The 24,390-nt window shown below is 38.0% G+C and overlaps 1 protein-coding gene across 4 annotated transcripts in view; it reads right to left on the reverse strand.

The window, feature by feature from the left end:
- Positions 1-1,997: 1,997 nt before the first annotated feature.
- Positions 1,998-24,390, reverse strand: part of CCDC14 (coiled-coil domain containing 14) — a 51,260-nt gene continuing 28,867 nt past the window's right edge. For 2 of the 4 annotated variants that reach the window (XM_035710016.2, XM_025474969.3), the window contains 4 exons: positions 20,521-20,603; positions 9,670-9,888; positions 9,462-9,594; positions 1,998-3,083 (listed from right to left, as the gene is read on the reverse strand). In XM_035710016.2, coding sequence (XP_035565909.1) covers positions 2,150-3,083; positions 9,462-9,594; positions 9,670-9,888; positions 20,521-20,603 — 1,369 coding nt within the window. In that variant the 3' untranslated portion in view covers positions 1,998-2,149. Of the gene's footprint in view, positions 3,084-9,232; positions 9,321-9,461; positions 9,596-9,669; positions 9,889-20,520; positions 20,604-24,390 lie in introns of those variants that run through there. The other 2 variants (XM_049105399.1, XM_049105400.1) reach the window with 2 other exon arrangements.

Consider the following 24,390-nt stretch of genomic DNA (forward strand, 5'->3'; position numbering starts at 1 on the left):
ATTTTCCAGTCTCATTCATTTTTTAATCACATTGTTAACCCCTAATTAAGTGAACCGATAAAGCATTTAATAATTTTCTTTGCATGAAAGAATACTCATTTCTATTTTAAGGGCAAAATACAATGTTCTCCTTGTATTATCATATAATAATCTTAAGATTTTACTTCTGCATATGAGTAACAATTCATATGGGAATAGATAGATGACACAGTTATCTTCCTTGATGTATTTTATATCTCTAAACTGTGCTTTGTAATTTACGTTGCTGAAGAGTTGTGGCTTGTTACCTCCAAATACACCAATGAATTAATTTATGAACACTGGAAGAAACATTAGAAATATTAATGGAAAATTCTATGAAAAAACCCTAAAAATTCATTTAATATTTTTAGACTTAAGACATCCTTATCTAGGGACTCCTGGGTGGCTCAGTGGTTTAGCACCACCTTTGGCTCAGGGCGTGATCCCGGGGTCCCAGGATCGAGTCCCATGTCAGGCTCCCTGCATGGAGCCTGCTTCTCCCTCTGCCTGTGTCCCTGCCTCTCGCTCTGTCTCTCATGAATAAATAAATAAAATAAAATCTTAAAAAAAAAAAAGAAAGAAATCTCTATCTGTAAAATCTGAACATGTCAAAGAGATTGTATCTGGGTCCTTCAGAAGTTGTAGCACCAACACTTAAGAAAAGGTCCCGGTGCCAGCAGAACACTTTAATGCTGAAGCCTGCCCAAGAACCATGCATAAAGACACCGGCAGGTGATTATGAAGTATTAGTGATCGCATAACCCTCAGTCTCCTAGCAGCCTGAATATGCTGCTTACATGGACGAGGTGATACTGAGTAGTTAAGAAGTACTAGTACAGAGAAGCAGAGACTAATTTCGTTTATATTATTTATAAAATAAAGGATGTTCTTAGCTAAAGGGCTGAAAAGGAATTACATTGGGAAAGGGAGAATTATAACCAGTGCAAGATTTACAACTCCTTGCGGCATTTCAACGGCTCAGGGAGCTAAGCGTCTCCCTTTGGCTCAGGTCAGGATCTCAGGGTCCTGGGATTGTGCCCAGCATCAGGCTCCTTGTTGGCTGGAGAATCTGCTTCTCTCTCTCCCCCACCTGCCCCCCTGCTCATGTACATGCTCTCTCAAACGAATAAATAAAAATCTTTTTTTCTTTTAAGATTTTATTTATTCATGAGAGACATACAGAGACAGGCAGAGACACAGGCAGAGGGAGAAGCAGGCTCCATGCAGGGAGCCCCATGCGGGACTTGATCACCAGACCCAGGATCATCCCTGAGCGGAAGGAAGATGCTCAACCACTGAGCTATCCAGGCTTCCCAAATAAATAAAAACCTTAAAAAAACCAAAGAAAAGATTTAAAAACTCCTTTATGTTCAAATATAATAAGGACAAAAAACAAACATCTCTCATTTATTTAAAAAAAAATCAAACTTCTCAAGTTAAGACTTATCTATTAGCATTTCTTTATCAGTCTGACTTTATTTTTTAAAGGTCTTAAACATCCATTCAGGATAAAAATAAATAAAAACGCCAAGGTTTTCAGAAACCATTTGCTAATTCAGGATGTTATTTACATTTTCTTGGACCAATCAATGTTTTTTAAGAAATGGACATACTGGCATTTTTTTTCTTACAAGAAATATTTATATCTCACCAACAACACTAGCCTGCAGCATAGAGCATCCCATATAAAAACACAATGCCATTAAAAAACAAACAAGAATCCGGAAAGAGAAAAGAAACTCTAACTTGAATATGATAAATTGTACCCAGAGACGCCCTTTTCACTATCCTTTAGGACAACCAGAGAATCCTTCTGACCTGGACCCTCAGCCCAGCAGGGTAAATAAAGACCTCTAAGGGTGATGTTCTAAAATAAAATATTACTTACAATACTTTCCCATTTATCGACAACTTTCTTCTCTTAACAAATGTCAATTTCTTAAGACAGCTTGTACATATAAGCTCCAGACTGCCAATATAGTCCAATAATAAATTTATTATTCATACAATTATCATACATAATTAGTATAATATAAAATATCATTTCTCTAAAGAAATTGAAAATATACATTCAATGTAGCCATGTTCTATTCTTAAAGAGAAGCACTCAATCGTTTTTCTTCCGAGTTCATTTCTCCAGAAGACCAGTCCTTAAGGACTTCTGGAGTCTAGCAATATTGGCATCCAGTGCTGCAAGGCCATTGCGGAAGTCTTGTTCATCACGAGAAGTGAATGTTGAAAAAGAAGAGATGCTCCAGTCAGACATTAAGTCAGAATTTAAAAAGCTACCATCAGAGACAGCACTACTTCTCACTTGAAAGCTGCTGCTCTGACAAGTGGAGGGGCCATGACCCGCAGCGAGTTCTGGTGGCTCCTCAGGGGCAGCAGGGATCTTGCAGATGGCTTCTTTTATTTTCTTGAGGAGCTGCTTGTCTTTCATATCGGCTGTTCTGGGAAGTTTCTCAGGTGCATCTTCTGCTTCCTTTTTGGAAGAGGAACCAACTCCAGGTGCACACGATTTATTTTCTTTCTCAGAGACACATCCACTGTTGCCGACCAGCTGTGGTGAAGCCACAGTGATCTGTGGCTGAGGGGATAATCTCTTAGATAGTGGTGATTTCTTTTTAGATGTGCTTCTAGCAAATGGAATGTAAATTGTATTATCCAGATTACACCCATCATCTATTAGAGTTGTAATTTCGCTGTCCTCCACCAAATCCTGTTTTGAAAGGGTAGGAATGATCCCAGGGGCTGATGCTTCCTCCATGCTCTTTGTATTACTCTGTTGAGGGCCTTTGGAGGGCAGAGCATTTTCATAAGGTCTATCTGGCTCTATGTTCTCCTCAGTGTTAACCGCAGAAAGTGGCTCTGAATGTGTAAAATTGTGATCTGTTTCTAACTTACTTAGGTAGCTCATTATGGAAGTATGAGCTGGGATTGGGTCATGTTGAGGTTGTTTTTCATAAATGTTCAGAAGTGCTTTGGTAAGATTCCCAGACTTGCAGCGAGCACTGTCCATGCTAAGATCTGAGAGAAGCCTTGCCATACTGCTCTGTAAAGTTCTGTTAAGAAGAATTTAGTACACCAATTATTCTTTGTTTTATCTGTTTCTTTCATTTATTTATTTATACCTCATCTTTAAAAGAATTTGAAGCAAGCGCCTGGCCTGGTTTATAACACTGAAAAAAGCAACTAAAAGCACAAAATCACAGAGTGCACTCTGGAATGAGTAAATTGCAATAACAAATAATTAAGGAGATCTTGGTCTGTATCAAATCTAGTACTATGATATTGAAAAATACAGGTTCAGAAATTTTTTTCTCTTAGGGTATGAAATACTTTGTTCTTAAGCAACATTGCAAGAATGGTGTGGATTCTGTTAGTAATTAAATTCTTTCTATTTAAGTATACATGCAAAGGACACTGGGAAACAATACTGAGAAAAAAGGACAGAGATAATTACCTGGTATAATTAGGAATGAGCAACAACTAGGTACCAAGAGAAGTGTGATATTAGAAAAAACACTCAGGATTTGAAGTCAGAAATGGAATAAAATCCTATCACTAGCTGTGATCTTGGGCAAGTCATTCAACCTTTCTGAATCTCCAGTTCCTCGATTGCAAAATGAAGACTTTTGGAATTACAATGAACATTAAATAAGATAAAATAATAAAATGTGAAGGCCAAGTGTTCAGCACCACTTCAGGCTATAGAGGTGTTCGTTTGATGGCAGCTTTTATTATTAGTCCTATTAGAGCCATTTTATTTTTTTTATTTTTTTTTTTTTAAATTTTTTTTTAATTTTTATTTATTTATGATAGTCACAGAGAGAGAGAGAGAGAGAGAGAGAGAGAGAGAGGCAGAGACATAGGCAGAGGGAGAAGCAGGCTCCATGCACCGGGAGCCCGACGTGGGACTCGATCCGGGGTCTCCAGGATCGCGCCCTGGGCCAAAGGCAGGCGCCAAACCGCTGCGCCACCCAGGGATCCCTAGAGCCATTTTATACCAAGCTTTTGGTCCTTTTGAATTGAATCATGTATAGATTCTTACATATCAATAAAAAAAGAAATATGTCAATTTTTAAAAAAAATACAAAGGACATCAAAGAGTAATTTTAAAAGATTACAAGTAGCCAGTAGGGATGTTTTAAAAAGTTCACCTTCTAACCAGAGAAATTCCAATTTTTAAAATGATGTTTTTCTTTTTTGGCCTATCAAATTACCATGGTAAAATAAGAATAATGCCTACTGTCAGAGAAGCTTGAAGAGGCAGGTCCTCTTCAAACGTAGTGGGAGCATACGCTAGCATAACCCTTCTGGAGAGCAAACTGGCAAAACATCAGAAGTCCCAAATATCTGTATGGCCCACTGATTTGCACTTCTAGGAATTTATTCTACATATATGAGCCAAGAGGCAGTACCCAAAGATATACTTATAAATATATAATTTATAATAGAAAATAGATGGATTTAGTATCTCTATCTTTAAACACAGTAGAATGATTTAGATAAATTATGCTTTGTTGCACTACAGCCATTTATGGTTGTGTTGTAAGGAATATTTCCTGATGGAGAAATGTTCATTATTTAAGATTAAACTCAAAAGAGCAGTCCGTAAGTAACATAGATACATTGCTATTTTTGTAGAAACAGTCATGCATATCCAAACAAAATACCACAAGGAAATCTTTATACTACAGCAGTGATTTACCTCTGGATATAAAATGAGTGATTTTTTTTTCCTACAGAAGGAAAAACTAATTTTTTTCCAACCTGGCTTATGCTGTCATCTTAAACCTATTTTGAGTTCTGATTGCTCTCCAAATGGCAAGGTCTCCTACCACTTTTTCTCATACCTCTCTCAAGAAGCTAATGAGCTATTATTAAAAGACAAAAAATATATGCTATGAACATACCTTTTAAAAAATGCTGTAATGAATAATCACCCACTTATTAATTCCAGCAGACTACATACTGGAATTTTCATTTTTATCTTTTTTTTTCTTTTCTTTTCTTTTTTTTTTTTAATTTATGATAGTCACAGAGAGAGAGAGAGAGAGGCAGAGACACAGGCAGAGGGAGAAGCAGCTCCAGGCACCGGGAGCCCGATGTGGGATTTGATCCCGGGTCTCCAGGATCGCGCCCTGGGCCAAAGGCAGGCGCCAAACCGCTGCGCCACCCAGGGATCCCTGGAATTTTCATTTTTATGTGTTTTTAGAAAAGCAATACTTATGTTAAGGTTTCTTTCCAGACTTAAATAAAAATATTATCTTTGCTGTGAACAAAATCAGTGATGAAGAAAGGAAGAAAGGGACAACGACATTAACATGTTTCATCTCTGGAAATTAATAGTAATCACTAAACTTCTGATTTAAACAGAATATGAATCATTGTCTCTGAAGCTAAAAGAAAAATCTCTGGGATTCCTGGGTGGCGCAGCGGTTTGGCGCCTGCCTTTGGCCCAGGGCGCGATCCTGGAGACCCAGGATCAAATCCCACGTCGGGCTCCCGGTGCATGGAGCCTGCTTCTCCCTCTGCCTGTGTCTCTGCCTCATTCTCTCTCTCTGTGACTATCACAAATAAATAAAAATTAAAAAATAAATAAATAAATAAATAAAAGAAAAATCTCTGTAAGAAATGACAATATGTCAAAATTATAAAGAAGCAATATGAATACCTCAATAGCTATGAAGTGGATACATTTCTGTTTCTGTTATTTGGGATATACCTAAACACACTGATTTTTTAATGCTTAGAAAGCTGACATATCTTTATAATAAGAAATTTAAGGTTCTTTCTCAGTTATTTATAAGAGTATACTAACTTAAATAAGTATCAGCACTTATAAGAGTGTTCTTAGAAGCTATTAGAATACCACATGTTCACTGAAAACATGCATTTTCCTCACATTTTAATGGTTTTATAACGTGTGTTATAGTGAAATTTTGAAAAAGTGATAAGGGTGTATTTCAAAGTTACTGAGGGTTAGAAAAGGAAGAGAGAGATAGTTTAGGGTATTTGTTTAGAATAAATACATGCACCTTCTAGTCCCATTATTTCTCCCCAACTGTCTGAGAAAGGCATTCAGAAATTTTGTGAAATCTTTAAGAGATTATTTAAAACACATACAAAAAACACACATCTGCCTTACTGAGTGTGTGACTACAGGGAAGAAGGAGGAGGCCAGCTGAAGATTTAGCTATACTGGCAGGGGCTGCTGCTTTACCCTTTGTCAAAAGTAAAAGTGGTCACAGAAGCCCAGCTCTAGTATTGGAGTTATTCCTAATTAACTAAACTGCACAGGATATCACCAAACATACCATAAATCACCAGCATGGGTGAATTTAGATGCAATTAAGCTCAAATATGAACTTTTTGTTTTGTTTTGACAAAACAAAATTTGCCGTCTGTGGGTATGCTTAGATTTTGAAGCTGTTACTGAATCTTCAGAAAACATAGGGGTAGTACTAAGTACTGTGCTAAGCTTGCCCACTATGTTTCTATAATCATTTATAGAGACTATTTAATCTAATGGGTGACCTAGTAGTCGTGACATAGGATTTATGCCCAGCATAAAAAGCAAAGGTCCTTGATAACAATGGAGAAAAAAACTGACAGGAAACTCTTGAGAGTCTTAAGGAAAGCAAAACATTTACATTTAACATTTTAGACACAGTCTTTCCTAAAAGCAGATAATATACAAGAAGTAAAGACCTTTTTCATCTCCTATGCTTATATGTTACAGTGAATGTTAAGAAAAGGCTCTAGTTGCAAGTGAATCATTCTCATTCCAAAAAAACACTACAAAAGGCAGATTGTGATTTTCAAAGAATGAGCAGGTACAAAGGTAGAACAATCTTTTAAAAACATGTCCTTTTCTGTCAGAGAGAAGCTGTGATTTTCAAAACAGGAAGCAAGGTTAAAGAGGGAATCTAAAATCTTGGCTCCGGTGCCAGCTTGGGCACTGACTGGCCATAAAGTCAAGCGAAGTCCCTTCATTTCCTGGGGCTTCATTGATGCTAATTTCTATAATAATTATACTATTACTTGCTATGAAAACTGTCCTTACATTTTTAGTATCAATTTTCTTCACAAATGCACATGTTAAATAGTATTTAGTGAGTTTATTCTTAAAAAAGCATGTATCTTCGTATATCCATCATCAAGCTAAAAGCTAAAAGCTTGATGATATGGATATTCATAAATAAACTAAGATTACATATTTTTGTATTTAACACATATATATTTAGAACATGATATATAATAAATGTTTATTGAATAAATGAATAAACAAATGAATCCATCTATTCATCTTTACATCTCTCAGGCAAAAAAAAAAAAAAAATGCTAAGGTTCACTTAGACTAAATTACACATGGAGTTGTTACCAGGAATAAGCTATTTTAGTGAAGGACATGCCATGTGCAAGAGTGAGAGAAAACCTGACTAGGATTAAGAGGTGTGCGTTCTAGTCCCAGATCCATTATTAACTTTAATATTTAACTTGCCTGGTCTCAGTTTCTCCATCTATGAATATGCAGATATTAAAATCTTTCCATCATAGACAAGGACAAATAAAATAGATATGGGAGAGAAGATTTGGGGGAAAAAATATCAAAGTACATTGTAAATAAAAGATAACATCAGCTTCTTATTTCATGCTCATCAAGGAGCTAGGTTTAGTGGTATGAAGTAAAGACTGAGAAGAAAAGCAAATTCTCAGGCAACTAGATCGTCTGCTTCAATTCCTGCTAGAGGCTAAGCGCCATGCCCCTTATACTGAGATGTTCCCAGGGACACCTACACAACTGCTCATGGAACCTGACCATGCTGACTTGCTATCCTACTTTTCTTTTCCACATGGACTCTACACCACATGCATTGAGTTTATTGAAATATAAACTTGAGTTTATAAGTTTATTGAAATAAAATTTATTGTTTATTGAAATATAATTTATATACTATAAAATTCACGCCTTTAAAGTATATAATTGAGTTGTCTTTAGTATATTCAGAGAGTTATATAATCATTACCTCTATCCAACTTTAGAACATTTTCATTACCCTAGAAGGAAACTCTATTCCCATTAGCACTCACTCCCCTCTTCTCTTCTTCTCCCAGTCCCTGGTAACCACTAATCTATTTTTTGTTTCCATGGGGTTGCCTATTCTGAACATTTTATATTAAGTGGAATCATACAATATGTGGTCTTTTGTGACTGGTTTCTTTTACCATAAATACTCGATAATAACAGAGTTTTCATCCCAAAATTACTCCTCAAAAAAAGAGGAGATACTTTTCTTTGGCAACTTTATAAAGGCTTTCATAAGGAGGGGCATTCTCTCACTTTACATTCTCTCACAAGAATGGTATAAGCCAACATTTTAGAAACTCTGACTAGAGCCTAATTAATTATAGCACAACATGTATATACAAGTGTCTTTTGCTCTTCCCCATTGTTCAATAAAAGTTTGAATGAAATATTAATGTGAGAAAAATGCAGTATTTATATATTAACATAGCTTATATAGAATCATTTCAAATGTTTGCAAAACTAGTAAATTAAGTATTATATACATACATATGTATCATTATTTCATCTATTTCCCTAAAAGTTCATAATTCAAAACAGACCTTCTCATTTGAAATATAAAGGAGATTGTTTTATATTCAAAATTGTTTTATATTTGGAATGATGAACTTGCAGGATCATGTAAATGCAGGGCCACGTCTGATGATATTCAGGCCTAAAATCGCTGACTTCTCCTCTGGGATTTAAATAAGTAGTTAGAAATCCAATTCTTAACAAATGTTTCAAGAGAAAACTGAACTCTGAAAGTAAATATCATATAAAAATTGAGTGGTGTGATTTTATTTATTTGAGAAAAGACATGTTAGGGAAGCAAGGGCTCTTAGGGATTCCTGCCAACTCCCTCACTTTCGTGATGAAATCACTGGGACTCAAAGAGGCTAAGTGACTTTCCTAGGATCATCTGGCATGAGGGCATCTGTGATCAGGGCCTCATGGGAATGATTTCTTAGTGTTCCTATCAACCCTAATCATGCCCCATTTTACAGCTGAGGTTTAGAGAGGGTAAATAACTTGCTTAAAGTCACACAGCTAGTACATGCTAGAGCTGGGATTTTCAGGTCTCTCTGGCTTCAGAGCCAGAGGGCTCCTCTCCATTTGCTAAGTTAGTCTTCAGCTTACTTTTAAAAAGCTGAAGCTCCTTACAAGCACCCTTTTCCAGGAATCACATGGCTTAAAAAGCACCGAGCCAGGCTTGGCATTTCTAAACCTAATTAGAGCAGAAGAAAACATCATTAGAAATTACTGACAAAATAAGAGGAAAGAGGGAAAAAGAGCAAGTCTAAAATGATTTTTGAAGTCTATAAATAATCTGACAAGAGGCATGTTATTCAAATGAAGTCAAAATTACCTGGTTAATTCTCTCAGGCGAGTTACTTCAGCATCACGTTGACGTAATGTTATTCCCAATATTTGATTTTCCTTTTCAGCAGCTTCTAACTTAAACTGGGAGCTTTTCAAATTGACTAAGGCTTCCTCCAATTCTGAAACCACAAGAAAGTTTCAGTTTCCTCATCCTTTCTAAAAAATGTGACCATAACTACAGTTCAAATACATACCAATTTTTATTCTTGTTGTCTCAATGTCAAATTGCTGTTTATTTTCAAGTAAAGTTTGATCTTTCTCTTTAAACATACCAGCAAATTTTTTGTTTTCATCTTTCTGATTTTCAATCACTTTTAAAAGTTCCTCATTTTTATTCTGTAGTAATTCCTGGCTCTTCAGTGACTCCTGTAATTGGTTTTGCAGGGACTTGTTCAATGACTGAAGGGAAAACACTGCAAGACAAAGCAGATCAAATAATTGTTGCCCAAATTTAAAAAGCACAAAGTTAGAAAAGATCTGTTTTTGAAAAAGATCTGGAATTTATTGATTTTGCTTTACCATTATATATTTGAGCAGTTCTAGGTAAATACTAAATATATTTTTAAAATTTGATGCATTGGTCATATCTTTCTTCCTCAGTTGATATCTGGGGCATTAAAAAATTTTTTTACCCTTATTAATGAAAGAATAATTCATGCATAAGGTAAAAAAAAATTCAAACGTCATGACATACCAAATGATTCTCAATGAAGAATCTTCCAGCCCACCCTACCTTCACTCTCCTCCCAAAGGCAATCACTATTACTAACTTTGAGATCTTTCTGGAAAAATACTTGTGCATATAACATATTTATTTAAAGACATGAATCATACTGTACCCATTGTTTCTAATCATGTCCTCCCCCCGCCATTAGATCAATATGTATCAGCACAAAGATCTATCACATTCTCTTTAATGGCTATAAAAATATACAGCACAGAGCAGCCCCTGTGGCGCAGCGGTTTAGCGCCGCCTGCAGCCCAGGGCGTGATCCTGGAGACCCTGGATCGAGTCCCACATCAGGCTCTCTGTATGATGCCTGCTTCTCCCTCTGCCTGTGTCTCTGCCCCTCTCTCTCTCTCTCTGTCTCTATGAATAAATAAATAAAAAATCTTAAAAAAAAAAAGTATATAGTACATTCATTTAACAAATGCAGCCTCGAGTGAAGTCTTACTAAGTGTGAGGCAGGGTATTAGAATCTGGTCAGACATGGTCTCTGCTCTCAAAGAGCTGATAACAAACAAGTTATTATTAATAGCAATACATGCTCTCAAGGGAACAATAAAGTAAATGAGCAGAGACCAGAAAGAGATTAGCTATGTAGAATGGCAACCACCCATCTCCCCACGTCCCATTTTGGCCTCTTTTTCCCACCCCTACTGTTTATTCATAGGGGAATCAGAGTGACTTTTTTCTTTTTCTTTTTTTTTTTTCAGAGTGACTTTTTTCAAAATTACTTTGGTGAAGATGACACTTTTACGAAATATGTGTTCTGTATTTTTCTTACTGCTTTGTAAGAGCTATTTATATATTAAGAAAATTAAGCCTCTGTCATATCCTGTATTATGAAAAGTTTCCCCCATTTTGTTGATGCATTTTTAAATGTGTTTACAATTTTGCTGTGCAGAAAATGAAAAAAAATTCTGAGGACAAATTTTATTATGTCTTCCTTTGTGGCATCTGAGTTTTGTCAGGCTTAGGAAAAGATCCCAAGAATAAATAACAAAGAAACAAATAGGTCTCATCTTTTCCTCTGGTACTATTATTTTTTTCTATTACTATTATTTTTTTCTATTATTTTCAACTCTACGATTCATAAGCACAATTTGACAATATCTGGCAAAATTCCAACTGTATATATCCTTTGACTCAATAATTCTACAGCTAGGGATCCCTGGGTGGCTCAGAGGTTTAGTGCCTGCCATTGGTTCAGGGCATGATCCTGGAGTCCCGGGATTGAGTCCCGCATCGGGCTCCCTGCATGGAGCCTGCTTCTCCCTCTGCCTGTGTCTCTGTTCCCCTCTTTCTCTCTGTGTGTGTCTCTCATGAATAAATAAATAAAATCTTTAAAAAAAATAATAATTCTACAGCTATAATCTACAAAATGCTCACACACATGCACAAAGACATGCATAAGATTTTTACTACAGCACTGTTTGCACTAGGGAAAATACCTACATAGAAAACTTCAAAAAATACATTATGATGGAATCACAGAAGCATAATATCCAAATAGTTCCTAAACAGAAAGAAAAATATCCATTACAGATTTTACTGGGGGGAGGAGGAAAGCTAAGATGGTGGCATAGTAGGACCACCCTAGGCTTGCCTTGTCCCTTGAACACAGCTGGATAACTATCAAATCATTCTGAACACCCAAGAAATTGATCTAAGGACTGATAAACTGTACAACCAGAGGGAGAGAAGAGGCCACATCAAGGAAGGTAGGAAGTGCAGAGAAGAGGTTTGGGGGAGAAACAGGTTGCTGCAGAGGGGAGGGAGCCTTGGTCGCAGAGAAAACTGAGATAGACTAGAGCGTACAGGGGTTTGTGCAAGGCGAATACTTCTCCAAAGCCATTGGCTGGGAAAATGAGAAGGGGTTGACTTTCATGAATTTTTTACAACCAGTTTTTTAAACTTCTTTAAGCCCAGAGGTCCCTGGGTTTGGCTGGGATAGAGATCTGAGGGTGTCGCCCTACTCCTGGAGTAAAGGAAGGCAAGTAACCCAGGGCAGAAAATATGATCTGAGGACCCCCAAAGGGGCATAAGGAGCGACTGTTCCTACTTCTTGAAGCACATCTGTGAGAGGTGGTTGCCTCTCCATGGACAAAAGAGCCAGTGGGCTCCACTTCCCTCCCCACCCCTCAGCAAAGGCAGAAACACCTGCTGAGGGCGGCTAACCAGGACATTGCCTGTTTGACCAGCTTGCTCCAAATCCACACCCCCTGTCCTCTGGCATGACTGCCTTTCTGGGTCAAACCTGCATCAGTCCCAGTGCAGAAGACCCTCCTCCAGAAGACCAGTGCAGGTCTTTACCACACCAGGCCCCCAAAGTTTGGAGTTTTACAAGTCGGCAGGCTTGGCTGGAATAGAGCCCAAAGTGCACTACGCTGCTTCAGTAGGCAAGTAACCCAGACATGGACACCATAAAAAGAGCAATCTAAAAAATGCATAGGATACACAAGGGGAAATTATCCACTCTTCTGAGAGGGCCCCCTTAGAGCAGCAAGTACAGACTCCCCTCTCTGGGGACAAAGGGAGTGGCTGGTGCCATTTCCCTCTCCCACCCCTCAGCATAAACCAATTCATCACCAACACCGGCTGCCTAACCTGCTTACACTAAGTCCTGCTGTACATTCTGCTGGTACTGCTTTTCTCGGGCAAGTCTGTTTAAGGACCAGCACAGCAGGTCCCTTCCCAGAAGACCAGCACAAACCCTGGCACACACCACGTCTACCAACCATAGAGTTCTAGTGGAAGTAGCATCAAGTCTCATTTAACAAGCAAACCAGAGATACCTACTTAAAACTTGCCACGCTCTGGCCAAGGTTCAAACACTGCCCACAGCAGGTAAGGAGAACCTCTGCAGACAAATGACCTGAGGAACAGAGCAACCAAAACACAGTGGCAGAAATGCACGCAGCACACACCAGAGACACTCCCTGAAGCACCAGGCTCTGGACTAGACACTACGTGACCTCTTCCTCAGAGAGCCATTACTCTCAGGACAGCTTTTCTAACACAAGAAGATAGAGACCTAGACAAAATGCCACAATGGAGGAATTCATCCCAAAAGAAAAAAACAAGAAAAGATCATGGTCAGAGATTGAATCAAAACAGATAAAAAGAAAAAGAAACAAATATGTGCCTAATGGAAAATTAAAAAACAATAATCACAGGGATACTTGCTGGACTTGAGAAAAGAATGGAAGACTTCAGGGAGGCCCTTACCACAGATACAAGAGTTAAAACGCCATCTGGCAGAAATGAAAAATGTAGTATCTGGGATGTGAAACCATCTGGACCACAGGTATGGAAGAAGCAGAGAAACAAATAAGTGATACAGAAGATACAATTATGAAAAAAATAATGATGCTGAACAAAAAAGGGGAAGAAAAATGATGGATCACAAGAGTAGACTTAGGGAACTCAGTGACTCCATTAAATGTTAATAACATTTGTATTATAGCAGTCCCAGAAGAAGAGAGAAAAAGGGGAAGAAGGTTTATTTAAGGAAATAAAAGCTGAAAATTTCCCTGATCTGGGGAAGGAAACAGACATCTAGGAGGCAGAGAGAACTCCCATCAAAATCAACAAAAGCAGAGCAACACAAAGACATATTGTAGTTAAATTACAAAATACAGTGATAGGAAAAATTCTAAAAGCAGCAAGACAAAACAAGTCCTTAACTTACAAGGGAAGACCCATAAGGCTAGCTACAGATCTCTCCACGGAAACTTGGCAGGCCAAAAGAGAGTGGCATGATATATCCAACATACTGAATGGGAAAAATCTGCAGCCAACAACACTCTATCCAGCAAAGCTGTCATTCAGAGTAGAAGGAGAGATAAAGAGCTTCCCAGACAAACAAAAACTAAAGGAGTTCGTGAACACAAAACCAGCCCTGCAAGAAATATTAAAGGGGACTCTTTGAGTGGGAAAGAAAGACCAAAAGTGACAAAGGCTAGAAAGGAACAGAGAAAATCTCTAGAAACAATAACAAAACAAGTAATAAAATGGCACTAAGCACATATCTGCCAATAATTACTCTGAATGTAAATGGACTAAACACTTCAATCAAAAGACATAAGGTGTCAAAATGGATTAAAAAAATAAGAGATTCATTTTGGATCTTAAGACACCTGCAGATTGAAAGTGAGGGGATGGAGGGGGGCACCTGGGTGGCTCAGGCGATTGTCAGACTCTTGGTTTCGACTCAGGTCATGATCTCATGGATAGTGGGGTCAAGCCCTATTTGTGGCTCTGCGCTCAGTGGGGAGTCTACTTAAAGATTCTCTCCCTCTGCCCCTCCTCCCACTTGCACACACTCTCTAAGGTAAATGAATAAATCTTTTAAAGAAAGAAAGAGGGGAGTCTGGGTGGCTCAGTGGTTGAGTGCCTTTGGCTCAGGTCGTGATCCCGGAGTCCTGGGATCGAGTCCCACATCAGGGTCCCTCCAGGGAGCCTGCTTCTCCCTCTGCCTATGTTCCTGCCTCTCATAAATAAATAAGTGAAATCTCTCTAAAAAAAAAAAGAAAAAAAAGAAAGGAAGAAAGTGAGGGGATGGAGAAATATCTATCATGCAACTGGATTCAAAAGAAAGCCAGAGAGTAGCAATATTTATATGGACAAGCTAGACTTTTCTTTTAAGTGTTTTATTTTTTTTAAGATTTCATTTATTTGAGAGAGATCATGAGCAGGGGGAGGGGCAGAAGGAGAGGGAGAAGCTAACTCCCTGCTGAGTGTGGAGCCAGACATGGAGCTCAATCTCAGGACCCTAAGATCATGACTTGAGCCAAAGGCAGACACTTAACCAACTGAGCCACCCAGAAGCCCCCAAACTAAACTTTAAACCAAAGTTATGTACTGTATCATAATAAAGGAGACTATTCAACAAGAAGATACAATAATTGTATTTACAATTTATGACCCCAACTTGGGAACACCCAAATGTATAAAATAATTAATAACAAACATAAAAGAACTCATTGATAATACAATAACAGTAGGGGACTTTAACACCCCATTTACATCAATGGACAGCTTATCCAAGCGGAAAATCAACAAGGAAACAATGGCTTTCAATGACACACTGGACTAGATGGACTTAACAGATATATTCAGAACATTTCATCCCAAAGCAGCAGAATACACATTCTTTTCAAGTGCACATGGGACATTTTCCAGAATAGATCACACACTAGGTCACATATAGACCTCAACAAGGAGAAAAAGATTGAGATCATACCATGCATATTTTTTGACCATAACAGCTATGAAATTTGAAGTCAACCAAAAGAAAACATTTGGAAAGACCACAAACACATGGAGGTTAAACAACATGTTACTAAAGAATGAATGGGTCAACTAGGAAATTGAAGAAGACATTTAAAAAATACATGGAAACAAATGAAAATGAAAACACAATGGTCCAAAACCTCTGGGATGTAGCAAAAGCAGTCCTAAGAGGGAAGTATTTAATAACACAGGCCTTCCTCAAGAATAAAAAAAAAAAATCTCAAATAAATAATTTAATCTTATACCTAAAGGAGCTAGAAAAAGAAGAACAAATAAAGTCTAAAGCCAGCAGAAGGGAAATAATAAAGATTAATGTAAAAGTAAGAGATATAAAAGCTAAAAAAACAGATTAATGAAACCAGGAGCTGGTTATCTGAAAAAAATTAATAAAATTTATAAACCTCTAGCCAGACTTCTCAAAAAGAAAAGAGAAAGGACCAAAACATAATCACAAAAGAGAGAGGAGAAATAACAAGCAACACCACAGAAATATAAGCAATTATAAGAGAATATTATGAAAATTATATGCCAATAAATTGTTATTTTTTTTAAAAGATCTTATTTATTTATTCATGACAGATAGAGAAAGAGAGAGAAGCAGAGGCACAGGCAGAGGGAGAAGCAGGTTCCATGCAGGCAGCCCGATGTGGGACTCAATCCCGGGACTCCAGGATCATGCCCTGAGCCGACGGCAGACCCTTAACCACTGAGCCACCCAGGCATCCGACCAACAAATTCGACAATCTGAAAGGAATGGATAAATTCCTAGAAACACATAAACTACGAAAATTGAAACAGGAAGAAATAGAAAACTGGAGCAGACTAATAATCAGCAAAGAAACTGAATCAGTAATAAAAAAATATCCCAACAAACAAAAGTTCAGGGCCAGAAGGCTTCACAGGGGAATTCTATCAAATATTTAAAGAAGAGTTAATACCTATTTTTCTTAAACTATTCCAAAAAATAGAAATGGAAGGAAAACCTCCAAATTCATTCTATGAGGCCAGCATTACCCTGATTCCAAAACCAGTCACAGACTCCACCAAGAAAGAGAACTACAGGCCAATATTCCCGATGCACATGAATGCAAATATTCTCAACAAAGAGCAAATTATATCACATAGTACAGTAAAAGAATCATTCACCATGATCAGGAGGGATTTATATCTGGGCTGCAAGGGTAGTCAATATTCAGAATTAATCAATGTGATACACCACAACAGAAAGCCTTTCTAAACAAAAGAAAGGCTAAGAACCATATGATCCTCTCAATAGATGCAGGAAAAGCATGCGACAAACTACAACATCCATTCATGATAAAGTAGGTTTAGACGAAACATACCTCAACATAATAAATGCCATATATGAAAATCCCACAGCTAAGATAATCCTCAATGGGGAAAAACCAAGAGCTTTTCCTCTGTGGTCCGGAACAAGACAGGGACATCCACTCTCATCACTGTTATTTAACATAGTATTGGAAGTCCTAGCCTCAGCAATTAGACAATACAAAGAAATAAAAGTCATCCAAGTTGTCAAGGAAGATGTCAAACTTTCACTGTTTGCAGATGACATGATACTGTATATAGAAAACCCCAAAGACTCCACCAAAAAATTGCTAGAACTGATACACAAATTCGGTAAAGTCTCAGGATACAAAATCAATGTATAGAGGGATGCCTGAGTGCCTCAGTGGTTGAGCGTCTGCCTTTCAGCTCAGGGAATGATCCTGGAGTCCTGGGATTGAGCCCTGCATCCGGGTCCCTGTGGGGAGCCTGCTTCTCCCTCTGCCTATGTCTCTGCCCCTCTCTCTGTGTCTCTCATGAATAAATAAATAAATAAAATATTTAAAAAGAAAAAAAAGAACAGAAAATGCAGAAATGAACCCACAACTATATGGTCAACTAGTCTTCAACAAAGCAGGAAAGAATATGCAATGGAAAAAAAGATGGTCTCTTCAATAAATGTACTGGGAAAACTGGATGGCAACATGCAAAGAATGAAACTGGACCACTTTCTTACACCATACACAAAATAAGTTCAAAATGGATGAAAGATCTTAATATGAGACAGGAAGCCATCAAAATCCTAGAGGAGAACATGGGCAGCAACCTCTTTTACATTGGCTGTAGCAACTTCTTACTAGTTAGGTCTTCTAAGGCAAGGAAGACAAAAGCAAAAATAAACCACTGAGATCTCATCAAGATAAAAAGCTTCTGTACAGTGAAGGAAACAATCAACAAAACTAAAAGGCAACCTTTGGAATGGGAGAAGATATTTAAAAATGACATATCTGATAAAGGGTAAGTATCCAAAATAAAAAACGTACCAAACTGAACACACCAAAAACAAATAATCCAGTTTAAAAATGGGTAGAAGACATGAATAGACACTTTTCCAAAGAAGATATACAAATGCTAACAGATACGGAAAAGATGCTCATCACTCATCATCAGGGAAGTACAACTGAAAACCACAATAGGGCAGCCCGGGTGGCTCAGTGGTTCAGCGCCGCCTTCAGCCCAAGGCCTGATCCTGGAGACCTGGGATCGAGTCCCGCATGGCACTCCCTGACTGGAGCCTGCTTCTCCCTCTGCCTGTGTCTCTGCCTCTCTCTCTCCCTCTCTGTGTGTCTGTCATGAATAAATAAATAAAATCTAAAACAACAACAAAAAAAGAAAACCACAATAAAATATATCCTCACACCTTTCAGAATGGCTAAAACTAACAACACAGGAAACAACAGGTGTTGGTGAGGATATGGGGAAAGGGGAACCCTTTACAGTGTTGGTGGGAATGCAAAACTGGTACAGTCACTGTGGAAGACAATATGGAGATTCCTCAAAAAGCTAAAAATAGAATTGCCCTACAACCCAGCAAAACTGTACTACCCAAAAGACACAAAAATACAGATTCGAAGGGATATAGACACCCCAATTTTTATAGCAGCATTATCAATAGTCAAATTATGGAAAGAGTCCAAATGTCCATCAACTGATGAATGGGTAAAGAAGATGTGGTGTGTGTGTGTGCGTATATATAAAATGGAATATACTCAGCCATCAAAAAAAAAATGAAATCTTGCCATTTGCAATGAGGTAAATGGAACTACAGAGTGTTACGCTAAATGAAATAAGTCAGGGAAAGACAAATACCATGATTCCACTCATATGTGGAATTTAAGAAACAAAACAGATGAACATAGGGGGGAAAAGAGATAAACCATAAAACAGACTCTTAATAAAAGGGAACAAACAGGGATGTCTGGGTGGCTCAGCAGTTAAGCATCTGCCTTCGGCTCAGGGAGTCATCTTGGAGTCCTGGGATAGAGTCCCACATCAGGCTCCCTGCATGGAGCCTGCCTTTCCTCCCTCTGCCTTGTCTCTGCCTCTCTCTGTGTCTCTTGTGAATAAATAAATAAAAATCTTTTATAAATACATACATACATTCAATTAAAAAAATAAAATGGAACAAACAGGGAATTGTAGGAGCAAAGGTGAATAGGGGAACAGGTTTAACGGGTGGTAAATATTAAGGAGGGGACTTGTGGTAAGCCGTGGGTGTTGTATGCAAGTGAAAAACACTAAATTCTATACCTGAAACTAATATCACACTGCATGTTAATTAACTGGATTTAAATAAAAACTTGAAAAAGAAAAAAAAGAAAAATGGCTCTACATGTTGAGTAAATACAAGTTTCTGAAAAACATGTGCAGTATAATCTCATTTTTTTTTGAAGATTTTATTTATCTATTCATGAGAGACACAGAGAGAGAGAGAGAGAGAGACAGAGAGAAGCAGAGACATAGGCAGAGGGAAAAGCAGGCTCCATGCGGGGAGCCTGATGTGGGACTCGATCCTGGGACTGTGATCACACCCTGAGCCGAAGGCAAGATGCTCAACCGCTAAGCCACTCAGGCGTCCCTGTAATCTCATTTTTAAAAAAGAAAAAATACATATATAGTTTTTTTAGTGCCAGGCACACAGTAAGAACTCAGTATTTGTGAAACAGATTAATTCTATATGTGCAGGAGACATGTGAAAGGAAATATAGCCTTTAAAAAAACAGGGCTGTATTATTAGGATGTAATAGCACAGATCTTTTAAAATTTTTTTAAATTTAAATTTAATTAATATAAAGTATATTATTAATTTCAGGTGTAGAATTTAGTGACCCTTCAGACAAGATTGGGCACATTCAGGGTGGTATGGCCATAGACTTTAGGGACTCTTCAGTTGCATATGCCCTCTTTTTTTTTTTTTTTTAAAGATTTTATTTATTTATTCATGAGAGACACAGAGAGAGAGAGAGAGAGAGGAAGAAAGAGAGAGGCAGAGACACAGGCAGAGGGAGAAGCAGGCTCCATGCAGGGAGCCTGACATGGGACTCGATCCCGGGTCGCTAGGATCACACGCTCTGGGCCGAAGGCACCTCTGAGCCACCCAGGCATCCACCTGCATATGACCTCCTTAATGGCCATCACCCAGTTACCCCATCCTCTCCAGTGACCCTCAGTTTGTTTCCTAGGGTTGAGTCTCTCTTATGGTTTGCCTCCCTCTGTTTTTATCTTTATTTTTCCTTCCCTTCCCCTATGTTCATCTGCTTTGTTTCTTAAATTCCACATATGAGTGGAATCACACGGGATTACCTTTCTCTGACTGACTCATTCTGCTTAGCACAGTACCCTCTAGGTCCATCCATGTCATTTCAAATGGCAAGATTTCATTCTTTTTGATGGCTGAGGAATATTCCATTGTATGTATATACCACGTCTTTTTTATCCATTCATCAGCCAATGGACATTTGGATTCTTTCCATATTATGGCTATTGTGGAGATTGCTAATAGCATAGATCTTTTATTTTTGTTTCTGTGCTATTTTAATTTTTAGCACATATTATTCCTATTTTTTCAAATATAAATTAAAAGAATTTTTGAAACAAAGTGATTAAGAAAGCTCAATTCTTTATCAGTATTTCTAAAACAAAGAATTTACTATCAGTTCTTTGAAGTTCTTTTACCTACATTCAAGGTTGCATTCCAGAGCACCAGATGCCTTTTGAGTTTTTTCTTGTTCTCTAAGTTGCCGGTTCAAAATTCTCAGTTGCCTAAAGGAAATAATAAAGAAACATGAATCTATGAATCCCAAACTCATTTAACAGTGTACATCTAACAGGCTATTAAAAAATACAACAGCTCCCCTCTGGTAACCATCAGTTTGTTCTCTATAATTAATGGTCTTAGTTTGTTGTTCTTTTTTTCCCTTTGCTTGTCTGTTTTGTTTCTTAAATTCCACATATGAGTGAGAGCATATGGTATTGTCTGGCTGGCTTATTTCACTCAGGTGAGCGGAAGGGGGGCAGTTTGAGGGGAGAAGGGGATAGGTATCAAAGAGAACGTTTATCATGATGAAAAAAGGATTAAAAAATAAAAAGTGAGGACAATACAAAAGATGGTACCCACAAGGACTGCAGAAATCCATCTCATCCCCAAAACAAAAGACAAAAACCAAATAAACAAAACAAAACCACATTACTGTCATTATTCATAGGGCCTGACCTAATTTTTTTAAAATAAATTTATTTTTTATTGGTGTTCAATTTGCCAACATACAGAATAACACCCAGTGCTCATCCCATCAAGTGCCCCCCTCAGTGCCCGTCACCCAATCACCCCCACCCCCCGCCCTGCTCCCCTTCCACCACCCCCAGTTCGTTTCCCAGATTTAGGAGTCTTCATGTTCTGTCTCCCTTTCTGATATTTCCCACACATTTCTTCCCCCTTCCCTTCTATTCCCTTTCACTATTATTTATATTCCCCAAATGAATGAGACCATATAATGTTTGTCCTTCTCCGACTGACTCATTTCACTCAGCATAATACCCTCCAGGTCCATCCACGTTGAAGCAAATGGTGGGTATTTGTCATTTCTAATGGCTGAGTAATATTCCATTGTATACATAAACCACATCCTCTCTATCCATCATCTTTCAATGGACACCGAGGCTCCTTCCACAGTTTGGCTATTGTGGACATTGCTGCTAGAAACATCGGGGTGCAGGTGTCCCAGCGTTTCATTGCATCTGCATCTTTGGGGTAAATCCCCAGCAGTGCAATTGCTGGGTTGTAGGGCAGGTCTATTTTTAACTCTTTGAGGAACCTCCACACAGTTTTCCAGAGTGGCTGCACCAGGTCACATTCCCACCAACAGTGCAGGAGGATCCCCCTTTCTCCACATCCTCTCCAACATTTGTGGTTTCCTGTCTTGTTAATTTTCCCCATTCTCACTGGTGTGAGGTGGGATCTCATTGTGGTTTTGATTTGTATTTCCCTGATGGCCAGTGATGTGGAGCATTTTCTCATGTGCATGTTGGCCATGTCTATGTCTTCCTCTGAGATTTCTCTTCATGTCTTTTGCCCATTTCACGATTGGATTGTTTGTTTCTTTGGTGTTGAGTTTAGTAAGTTCTTTATAGATCTTGGATACTAGCCCTTTCTCTGATATGTCATTTGCAAATATCTTCTCCCATTCTGTAGGTTGTCTTTGAGTTTTGTTGCCTGTATCCTTTGCTGTGCAAAAGTTTCTTATCTTGATAAAGTCCCAACAGTTCATTTTTGCTTTTGTTTCTTTTGCCTTCGTGGATGTATCTTGCAAGAAGTTACTGTGGCCGAGTTCAAAAAGGGTGTTGCCTGTGTTCTCCTCAATTGCACCCAAAAGCATAAGATACCTAGGAATAAACCTAACTAAAGAGGTAAAGGATCTATACCCTAGAAACTATAGAACACTTCTGAAAGAAATTGAGGAAGACACAAAGAGATGGAAAAATATTCCATGCTCATGGATTGGAAGAATTAATATTGTGAAAATGTCAATGTTACCCAGGGCAATTTACACGTTTAATGCAATCCCTATCAAAATACCACGGACTTTCTTCAGAGAGTTAGAACAAATTATTTTAAGATTTGTGTGGAATCAGAAAAGACCCCAAATAGCCAGGGGAATTTTAAAAAAGAAAACCATAGCTGGGGGCATCACAATGCCAGATTTCAGGTTGTACTACAAAGCTGTGGTCATCAAGACAGTGTGGTACTGGCACAAAAACAGACACACAGATCAATGGAACAGAATAGAGAATCCAGAAGTGGACCCTCAACTTTATGGTCAACTAATATTCGACAGAGCAGGAAAGACTATCCACTGGAAGAAAGACAGTCTCTTCAATAAATGGTGCTGGGAATATTGGACATCCACATGCAGAAGAATGAAACTAGACCACTCTATTTCACCATACACAGAGATAAACTCAAAATGGATGAAAGATCTAAATCTGAGATAATTTTTAAAAAACTATCTGGGACAGCATAAATTTTCCTCTCACAAGAAAAAAGATGACTGCTCTTATTTTTCCTCTTTCCTTTTTTGTTCTCTTTTTATTTTTTTTAAGATTTTTATTTATTTATTCATGAGAGATACAGAGAGGGGGGGGGGCAGAGACACAGGCAGAGGGAGAAGCAGGCTCCACGCAGGGAGCCCAATGCAGGACTCAATCCTGAGACTCCAGGATCAGGCCCTGGGCTGAAGGCAGGCGCTAAACCGCTGAGCCACCCAGGGATCCCCTCTTCTTTTGTTCTCTTAATGATTTCCTTGTCTTTTTTTTTTTCCAATCTCCTCCGTTTCCTATCACCTCTTGCTATTTTCTTCTTCTGTCTTCCTTCTCTGTATTTTGATTACTGTACAAACGACCTACTTTTTAAAAGAAATGTCACAACTATGAACTAGAATACCTACAGGGACTGACTGCTATCAGACATGCTCCTGCTTGGTTTGTAAATCTATGCTTCTAATAATTTCTTTATGAGATGGAAAAGTTAATGGCCTTATTTTATTTTTTAAAGATTTTATTTATTTATTCATGACAGACACAGAGAGAGAGAGGCAGAAACACAGGTAGAGGGAGAAGCAAGCTTCCTGCAAGGAACCCGATGTGGGACTCGGGCCCGGATCCTGGGATCACGCCCTGTGCTAAAGGCAGATGCTCAACCGCTGAGCCACCCAGGCGTCCCAATGGCCTTATTTTAGAAAAGTGAATGCTAGTGACCAGCCACTTTGTCCTGCAATGAACTTCACAATTTGTGGCCACTTACAAATGAGAACATACCAAAGAAACTACAAAAATGTTTACTTCTAAGAAGTTAATGCTAAAAAAAAGTTGTCTCTATTATCTTTCCAAAATTACCTAAAAATATTCTGCATTATTTGTTATTGAATCCAAAATGATGGCACCCTACCTCACATCATTTAATGTACTAATTCCATATATATTAAGGAGGTATACATAAAATAGACAAAAAAACAAGACCAACTATAAGTTTTAGGTGGAAATCTATGATTCCTAAGCAAGACTCAAAATCTACCAACCATCAAGGAAAAGAGTAAAAGACACATATATAAGAGACAAAAAAAAAAAAAAAATCCATAACACTTCAAGAGCTCCTGCAAATCAGTAAGAAAAGGCATAAAAATGTAATTCACAGAAGAAATAGAAATGGCCTATAAGCATACAAAAAAGTGCTCAGCTTTACTAATATGAAGAAATGCAAAGTTAAAACAGGAGATATTTTATGGCTGCAGGATTGACCAAAATAAAAGGAAATAACTATTTTTTGGTGAGGCAAATGAATTATCTCATTCCATTTGAACAGCTATTTGACAGTATCTAACAAAATGTAAAATGTTCTTATCTTTGACAAAATAATTCTAACTCTAAGTTATCTAGTCTCAGAAATATAATTGATCCTTGAACAACACGGGTTTGAATGGTGCAGGTCCACTTATGCACAGATATTTGAAATATACGCACAGTACTATAAATGTAGTTTCTCTTCCTTGTGATT

Source organism: Canis lupus, chromosome 33, assembly GCF_003254725.2.
Source record: "Canis lupus dingo isolate Sandy chromosome 33, ASM325472v2, whole genome shotgun sequence".
NCBI lineage: Eukaryota > Metazoa > Chordata > Mammalia > Carnivora > Canidae > Canis > Canis lupus.